Source organism: Loxodonta africana, chromosome 10 (genome assembly GCF_030014295.1).
Source record: "Loxodonta africana isolate mLoxAfr1 chromosome 10, mLoxAfr1.hap2, whole genome shotgun sequence".
Classification (NCBI taxonomy): Eukaryota; Metazoa; Chordata; class Mammalia; order Proboscidea; family Elephantidae; genus Loxodonta; species Loxodonta africana.
In genome coordinates, this window is record NC_087351.1 from 28,491,809 (window position 1) to 28,501,775 (window position 9,967).

The 9,967-nt window shown below is 40.1% G+C and overlaps 1 protein-coding gene across 1 annotated transcript; it reads right to left on the reverse strand.

Moving 5' to 3' along the window:
- Positions 1-1,467: 1,467 nt before the first annotated feature.
- LOC135232535 (olfactory receptor 11G2-like) lies at positions 1,468-3,632 on the reverse strand. Its single transcript, XM_064291920.1, has one exon. It carries the CDS (start codon positions 3,300-3,302, stop codon positions 2,316-2,318), a length of 987 nt encoding a protein of 328 aa, XP_064147990.1. The 5' UTR covers positions 3,303-3,632; the 3' UTR covers positions 1,468-2,315.
- Positions 3,633-9,967: the final 6,335 nt, after the last annotated feature.

Here is a 9,967-nt window from a genome sequence, read left to right on the forward strand (position 1 = left end):
ATGAAGTATATTGATGAAAGTGTTTTAGTGTTCACACTTTGACAGGCTATCTGATAAGAAAATTGATTTATTTCATCCTCACAACAACACTATGAAGAAATTTCTATTATTGCTGCTACATTATATATGGGATAATGGAGACACATATGAAGTCATACAGTTAGTGGATCCAAGGTTTGAATTCCAGGGAATGTTTTTGAGGCTCCATGTCTGGTCTCCAGACCTATCTCAGATGTAAGCACTTTTCATGGATTGAATTATGCCTCCCCCCCAAAAAAAAAGTGTGTATCAGTTGTGCTGGGCCATGATTCCTGGTATTGTGTGATTTTCCTATATGTCGTAAATCCTGCCTCTATAATGTTAATGAGGAAGAATGGGTGGCAGTTGTGTTAGTGAGGCAGGACTCAACTTACAGGATTGGATTATGTCTTGAGGCAATCTTTTGAGATATAAAAGATAGAAGCAAGCAGAGAGACAGGGGGACTTCATAGCACCAAGGAAGCAGCACTGGGAGCAGAGTTTATCCTTTGGACCCAGGATCTCTGTGCCTGAGAAGCTCCCGTGGGAAAATTGAGGACAAAGACCTTCCTCCAGAGCTGACGGAGAAAGCATTTCCCTGGAGCCGATGCCCTGAATTTGGACTTTTAGCCTACTTTACTGTGAGGAAATAAATTTCTCTTTGTTAAAGCCATCCAGTTGTGTTATTTCTGTTATAGCAGCACTAGATGACTAAAACAGCTGTAGAGGTTGTGAGCAGTTTGTTGGAAGCTCAGAATCAGCTGGACTCCATCCCTCCCACATCAAAACATGTCTTTGTGTCTTTCTTCTTTCTTCTCAGGGACTTTCCTGAAGCCAAGGGTATTGGCTTAGCCCACCAATCAATGGGTCTTGGCAATATGGGGGAGTTAACGTCTTCAGGGGCAACCAGGGACTGGTTGATTAATGCCTCCGCCTGATGCCATTCAGATGGACAATTCTCAGAGTTTCCAGTGGAATTAAGTCCCAGTTGATTATAGTAGGTTCTCTTCAATCCTTATTTCAGCATCCTGGGACCTTTTCCCAATAAACTACTTGTACACAAGTCTTTGCCTCAGGTTCTTCTTTTGGGACAACCTAAACTATGACATCCTCCTTCAAGTGTGTTAAAAACTAATGATTACCATCTATTGCAAAAGGAGGAAACCCTGGTGGCATAGTGGTTAAGTGCTACAGCTACTACCCAAAAGGTCACCAGTTTGAATTCACCAGGCACTTCTTGGAAACTCTATTGGGCAGTTCTACTCTGTCTTATATGTTCACTATGAGTCAGAATCAACTCGATGGCAGTGAGTTTTTACTGGAAAAGGATTTATTTTCTGATAGTTAAAATCACGTGCTTTCACAATGAGAGAGCAGTGCTTGAAATTATTCATTTAATGCCCTAACTAGAAGCAGTGAATCATTTTAAGAGTCAGAATAGGGAAATGGGAGAAGAACAATTGAGAAAGAGGATGTGTGAAATAAGAACCATTTAGAGGTTCAACCATAGGTGTGTTCCTTGATAGACTGGCTTTAGGAAAATGTACATATGTAAATTGAGGATCCAGAAATTGAAACTCTTCATGCTTGTGTACTTCTTGGAAAGTTCTCATGTAGCCTCAGGGGTATACAAAACCCAGTTTAAAGACCACTTTTATAGTATAATGTGAACGAAACACATGATATTTTGAGTTGAAATGGAGGAACAATATCTACTCTCAGTCTCAACTGAAGATTGAGGTCTGTTGTAAAGGACTTTGCCAAAGGTAATGAGGAGGTGACTTTCATAGGGAGATCTGTGGTTTCTTTTGATTATGACAAAGCACAGGAGAACATAGAATTAATCAAAATTCATATTCGATTAACATTTATTGAGTGTTTTATACATGTCAGGGATTGTTTTAGGAAATTTTTGTACCCGTTTATCTCATTAAAACCTCATACTAAGAGTTCTGTAGTGTATAAATTCCCATTTCCATTTTACAGTTGAAGTTGTGACATGCCAAATGCACACAGCTGATAAATGGAAAAAATTAAGTCCAGATCCAGATCTTCTGACTTAAAGTCCCATCTGTTTTTGAAGACATCACCATAGATTGATAAAGAATCTAGCTAGAAGTTGAATAGAAATACAAGGCCTTCTCCCTCCCTACTACGTTCTGTTGACTGAAGATTTCCCTAACACTTAAACCCCACCCACAACCCCAGGCATTCAGTGAGTATTTACTGAATGAATGACTTTGCCAAAGAGAGAGAGTAGAAGGGTGGTTACTGCACCCATATCACACTAAACTAGATTATTCCATACTCCTCCTGGCCCTGCTGCCAAAGAATTTTAAAGACATTGTAAACATCTCCAGAAATTTCCATAGAGCATTTTTCATCTCGTTATTCCTAAGACTGTAAATCAGGGGGTTGAAGAGTGGAGTTACCATTGCATAAAACAAGGTCATGATCTTAGGCATCAAGGTGGAGTGGCTAGATCCAGGGCTCACATGCATTACCATGATGGTACCATAGAATAACAGTACCACAGCCAGGTGGGACCCACAGGTTGAAAAGGCCTTATGCTGACTGGATGCTGAGGGTAAACGAAACACAGCAAGTAGAACGAGAGCATAGGAAATGAGGATGAAAAGGAAGCTAAGGAGGATAATGAGGGAGCTTAGGGTGTAGCTGGTAAGCCTGGACATGGGGGCAGGAGCACATGAAAGTGTCAGCAATGGGCCTGAGTCACATACAAAGTGGTCAATTATATTAGAGCCACAGAAAGGCATCTGGGAAATGAGAATAACGGGCACCAGATACCAGAGAAAGCCACATACCCAACAGGAAATCACAAGGTTGAAACAATGTGGTCCAGTCATAATTGTGGCATAATGGAGAGGACGACAGATGGCGAGATATCGATCAAAAGCCATTGCAGAAAGAAAGAAGCACTCAGTGGAGCCCATGGAAAAGAAAAAATACAACTGGAGGAAGCAACCAGTAAAAGATATGGCCTTGGTCTCAGAGAGGAAGTTGATCAAAGTGTTTGGGACTGTGGAGTTGACATACCAGATCTCCAGGAATGCAAAATTGCCTAGCAGGATGTACATGGGGGTGTGGAGACGCTGATCCCAACACACAGCGCAGATAATGGCTCCGTTTCCCATGAGAGTCAGGAGGTAGATGATGGAGAAGACTGTGAATAAGACAATCTGAATCTCCCGGCTGCAGGGAAAGCCCAGAAGGATAAAATCACTCACTGGCTCGGTGTAGGATCCTGACTCAGAGATGTTCATTTAGTCTGTAAGCTGTGCTGCAATGAGACAGTATCATCGTGAAGCCAAATCCAAACAACCGAGCGTAGCATGCAAGGTTCTTTATGACCTAATCTTTATCTACTTCCTCAGCCTCTTCTTCTTCCCTGTGTCCCTTGAGCCCTGTGCTCCAGTAAGAAGAGAATAGCTGCGGTCCACCAAGCGACATTTTGTTCTTGCAACCTAATATGTCTGTTGCTTCTCCTTTTCTTCTGTCTCTCTTTGTCCAAATCTCTTGAACCCCTTCCTTTTCTCTCTCCATCTTCATTTATTTTTTATTTTCTGGGTAGGGACCTGGGTAACTTGCACTTGCAATTTACAACACTGTTCAATGATTGCCTCCTATAAGAAGTATTGCTGGACCACCCAATCATGTAGTAATTCTTTGTGCTTCTGTACTAACCAATGAATTTGTGTGCAGACTTATTATACTCTATTGTAACTTTTTTTTTTTTAATGCCTTTAACAGCCTGTAAGCTTCATGAAGGCAGGTAATGTATTTTTCATCTCTGTTCTACTAATGTCTGGTACAGTGCAAGCACTTATGTAAGTGTATCAACATGTTTGTTGAATTAATATTAAACCAATGTATCATTATTTTCCAAGAGAGAAGAAATGAGAAATAACATTCTAAAAACTATGGAATGGGATTTTTCTGTACCAAGGACTTTACCATTTTATACTTTGTATCACGGATATTTCTTTGCATTTCTTAATCTACCAGCTAAACTGTAAACTTCTGATAATAGGGGCCAACTGTGTATACACACACACACACATATATATATATATATATATATATATTTTTCTTTTTCCCTCAAGGCTGAATTGCTCTGTAATTCTGGCACTTTTGGTCTTAAAAGATTTTCTTTGAGCAACTCTGCTTTTCTCCTTCTGGCAGTTGCTACTTTAATTTGATTTTCTGTAAAGATATAGTGAGAAGAAAAAGACTTCATGAAACCTTTGGAAAGGGAGAAATATAACTGAAAGATGCAGCCAGAGAGACAGATTGACTTGGTATTTAAGAAGAAACAGGGGTTGGTATTACAGCCTATGAGGACATTGGTGGTTCAGTGTTAGAATTCTCACCTTTTCGCCTTTCCTACAGGAGACCGGGTTTAATGCTTGGCCAGTGCCAGTGCACGTAATGTGCAGCCACCGCTCACCTGTCAGTGGAGCTTGTGTGTTGCTATGATGCTGAACAGGATTCAGTGGAGCTTCTAGGCTAAGACAGACTAGGAAGACAGTCCTGGTGATCTGCTTCCGGAAATCAGTTGACCTAAACCCCAGTGGATCACAAGGGTCCGATCTGTCACTGATCACAGGAGTGGCGCTGGACCACACAGCGTTTCAGTCTGCTGTGCATGGGGTCATCATGAGCTGGGGGCTAACTCTATGCCACTAACAACGACAACAATGACAACATTCTGGTTTATATCGTTTTCATGATTTTCTAAAATATTTAATGACCTTGTCTCTGATGATCATCTAATGAAGATTTATAGCAACTTGGAGAAAGAAAAATCTAAAGTAGTTTAATTTTGTTTCCTCACTTAAGGGAGGAAAATACTTTTTTCAGGGATCATTCTGGTATTGTTATTAAGTACATTTACGTATGTTCGATTCGTTAAGTTCTTCTTTTGGAGGAACTCCCAGCCAGTCACTCTCATGGTTTGGCCTGGCTTTCTGCCCGGGTTTGTCTCTCCCAGCTAGTAGTGATATTAAGCAGTCTGTTTTTACCAGATAAAACCATCTCTGATTTGCCCAACCTTGGCTCCTACCAGTTAGACAATTTTATTCACATGTAAGTTAAAACAAAACAAAAAATTAAAATTATTTTCATTTCAAAATACATTTATGGGACACCAGAAAACAAACTTGCTTTTCCTAATTCTTCAACCTACCTGGACGTCCTAATGAATGGCACTTGTTTAGTATAGCTTTTCTCTTCAGTTCTGTATCTTTTTGGGACCCTGTAGAAATATGTGGATACAACCCCTAAAACAGAACCAGGGAAACAGAGCTTTTAATCCTGTTTAACATTATCCTCTGTGGGTTATTGGTCATAACAGAACTCTTATTATTTTCAAAGGAAAGCATACTGTAACTTACTTAAAGTTCCAAAAACTAGGGAAATTAAAGTTTTAGAAAGCAGGCTTCTCAGCACTTACCCCAGGTAATGACAAACACCACAGTTTTGCCCAGGAATTGAAGCTATTTGGATTTTATCTTTTAGATCTTTCATCAAAGATACCAAGAACAACAAAACAAAAATTTGCAGTTATCTGTCTAAAAAAAAAAAAAAAGTGTGGACATGATATAATTTCTGCATTCCTGGAGCCTAGGCTTGGGTAGGAACCATACAACAAAGGTCAGCGTGCTCTTTCTTCTCTGCCTCAGTCTCAAAGTGTGGATTCCCAGAACCTTCACTGAGAAACAAACTCCACTTCAGACAATTAACTTTGCAATGACTGCCAAGAGTCTCGTCAGGGGAGATATCTGGAAGATGATGTAGAGGAGACTTTGGGAGTAGTCTCTGATTTTTTAATTTGGAAGAAAGGGTTCAAGCACCACGTATAAGAAAAGTCTAGTCTAATGGAGTGCATGCTGTACTCTATTTATCCTTGGTTGGCATTTTCAGTATTTCCAGAGATTTGATACTTCGTGAATTTTTTAAGAAAAAGTGATTTCCTGCCTCAAGGTGTTCTATGGGCAAGCCAGTCTCCCAGGCTAGCATCTGCTTTTACCTTGTGTAATTAGATGCCTCGGGGAGAGGGATTAGGAGAAATAAAAAGCAGGCATGTGAAGTAAGTATGTGGCTATGTCTCATGAATTCATAGTTAATTATGGATGGTCCTATATACTCTAAAACCAAGGTTTCCTTAGGGAAAGGAAATATGTAGTTCAGCCATATAGTCAATCTCCAGAGATATGTAGAAAATTAAAAATACAAAAACAAAAATTTCCTTTTGTTAGGAAGAAAAAAGAGAAAAGTTAAAGAATATGGGAGCTTTGTGTCTAGTGGATAAAGTAGATCCCATTGTGGTAAAATTTATGTTTTCTTCAGAATTAATGGTCTAACATTAACTCTGTCTTGTCATAGCATGATGAGTTTTCTCTTACTGTTCTTGAAAAAATTCTCAACATTCTTCTAAGTTTTGTGTGTAAAAAATGAGTTAACTTTTCTAATGACTGGAAGGGGCCATATGCCAAAAGTACCTCTTCTAATGTATTTCTTACATATTACATTAAGATCTCATTAACTCAATCACTGTTTAGAGAATTTGTGGAGTCCAGGGTAGTAGCATAGAATAATATAATCAGTCTATTAACATCTACTTCCAATTAGCAGTGAGAGGGTGAGTGAGGGTGGGATATGTATATATATGTGTGTGTGTGTGTGTGTGTGTGTGTATATACACATACATAGCAGCAGTACTGTAGTCCCTTTCTGGGACCTCCCTAAAGGGCAGTGGTGAAACAAAATCCTCCCAACTGGCAGAACTTCGAGCGGTGCACCTGGCTGTCCACTTTCCTTTGAAGGAGAAATGGCCCGATGCACAATTGTATACTGGTTCAAGGGCTGCGGCCAGTGGTTTGGGTAGATGGTCAGGGACTTGGAGGGAACATGATTAGAAAATTGGTGACAAGGATTTATGGAGGAGACGTCTGTGGGATAGACCTCTCTTAATGGGCCAAAGAAGTGAAGATATTTGTACCTCATGTGAATGGTTACCAAAGGTTGACCTCAGCAGAGAAAGATTTTAACAATGAAGTGGATAAGATGATGTGTTCTATCAAAAGAAATTATCCTTTTTCTCCAGCCACTCTCGTCGTCGCCGAATGCACTCATCAACAAAATGACCAAGGTGGCAGGAATGGAGGTTATGCATGGGCTCAGCGACATGGATTTCCACTCACCAAGGGTGACTTGGCTATAGCCACTGCTGATTGACCAATCTGTCAGCGGCAGAGATGAACACTGCATCCCCGATAAGACACCATTCCTCAAGGAGGTCATCCAGCAGGTTGATTAGTTGAACTGCTTCCATCATGGAAAGGGCAGTGTTTCATTCTTACTGGGATAAACACTCTGAATATGCATGCAATGCCTCTGCCAAAACTACCATCCATGGACTCACAGGATGTCTTAACCACTGTCATGGTGCCCCACACAGTATTCCTCAGATCAAGAGACTCACTTCACAGCATATGAAGTGCAACAATGGGACCATGCTCACAGAATTCGCTGGTCTTACCACATTCCCCATCATTCTGAACCAGCTGGCTTGATAGAACAATGGAATGGTCTTCTAAAGACACAATTACACTACCAGGTAGGTGGCAACATTCTGCTGGGTTGGGGCAATGTTCCAATGCATATGCTCTAAACCAGCATCTAATATATGGTGCTGCTTCTCCCATAGCTAGGATTCATGGTTTCAGGAATCAAGGGGTGTAGATATGATTGGTGCGACTCACTATTACTCCTAGTGACCCAATTGCAAAATTTTTGCTTCCAATCCCCGTGACCCTATGCTTTGCATGTCTACAGGTCATAGTTTCAAAGGGAGGAATGCTTCCACCTATAGACACAACATGTATGCTGTTGAACTGGAAGTTAAGAATGTCACCCAGCCACTTTGGGCTCCTTATGCCTCTGGATCAACAGGCAAAGAAAGGAGTTAATGTATTGGTTAGTGTTATTGACCCTAACTACCAAGGCAAAATTGGATTGATGTTGCATAACGGAGGTAAAAAAGAGTATGTTTGGAATACAGGAGATACCTACGGGCATCTCTTAATACTACCACGCTCTGCGATTAAAGTCAATGGAAACTACAGCAACCCGAGTCCCACAGGACTGATAATGGCCCAGACCCTTCAGGGTTGAAGGTTTAGGTCTCCCCACCAGGTAAAGAGTGACGACCAGCTGAGGTGATTTCTGAGGGCAAAGGGAATACGGAATGGGTGTTGAAAAAAGGTACTTCTAAATACCACTTACAACAACGTGACCAATTGAAGAAACAAGGAATGTAATTACTATGAGCATTTCTTCTTTGTATGTGTGCATCTAATATTTTTGTTTCCTTCACTTATAAGATGTAAACTAAGCCAGTGAATCTTAGGTTGTATGCATTTTAGTTGTATCATGTTAGGTGCAAGTATGACTTTGTGATTGTCTTTATTTAGAGATTGTGTATGGCTTAAGGAGATGTGTACAGGTGCCAAGTTGAAAAGGGGTGGATTGTGATTGTTAGGTTGTATATCAACTTGACTAGACCATGATTTTCAGTGGTTTGGCAGTTATGTAATGATGTAATCATCTTCCATGATGTAATCTGATCAGGCAATTTGTTGTAAGGGGAGTTTCCTTGGGGTGTGTGGCCTGCATCCAATGTATGTATGCATGTTCTGGCAAAGTTCGCTTTCTTGCTCTGGATCCTGCATCTGGATCATCATCATCTGACCTCTAGTTGTTGGAGTTTGAGCCAATGGCCTGCCATCTCACCTGCTATTCTTGGGATTCATCAGCCTTCACAGTCCTTGAGACAGTGGCTTGTCCTCCGACCTGCCAATCTTGGGTTTGTCAATCCATACAGCTGTGTGAATCAAGAGAAACCTCCAGCCTGACACCTGACTTGGGACTTGCCAGTCTCTACAGCTGTGTGGGCCATTTCTTTGAGGTAAATCTCTTTTTCTCTGCATACATATACTTCTAAAAAAAAAAAAAAAATCTTTTTCTTTATATATGCTTCACTGTTTTAGTGTCTCTAGAGAACCAAGCCTAGGACACCTATGTTTATCTGTTTTAAATTATTGTTAGTATTATTTTTAATGTTCTTGTTTTAGTTGGGTATATGACAAAGTTTTTTTTTTTTTTTTTTTCTCTTCATCTATTGGTAACACTCAGTTGGTTAGGGTATGTTTGCGGAAGCTGAAACAAAACACTTATCAAATATTTTTTTATTTTTATTTTTTATACTGACCTCTCAGAAACAGAAATATTTTTACTGAGTCTTTTTGCATTTCATCCCAATACATGTTATTTGCGTGTGTTAAGAAAAGAATATACTGTCCTTTTGACAGAAATAGTTGGACAAATTAATTATGCAACCAAGTCCAAACTGTTAGTGTCATATTTGAAAAGAGGTTATATTTAATCAGGTAATGACAAGCCCATGATTTCAGGACAATGACTGTACTTCATATGCAGAAAAGATGCCTACAAAACCCTCCCAAGAAAATGACCCGGTACCAGCCCATGGCCTACAGAGTTCCAGATTAACATGCGGTAAGGAAGGTTATGTCTTGATTGGCCTCCAGAAAATTCAGAGGATATTGAGGAGGCAGGAATTCACTTACATGCAGCAAAACCTAATGTAGAAAGATTTTGTTGTTGTTGTTGTGCTAAATATGTGTGTAACAAAACATTTGCCCTTGCAACATTCTTCACATATACAATTCAGAGACATTAATTATGTTTATCATGTTGTTCAACTACCACAATTATCCATTTCAAAATTTTCCATAACCCTTAACAGAAGGTCAGTGTCACCTATGAGCCCCCTTTTCTCCTCCCTCCTTCCCATCCCCCTGTAACCACTAATAAACTTTGGTCTCTATAAGCTTGCCTATTCTAGGTA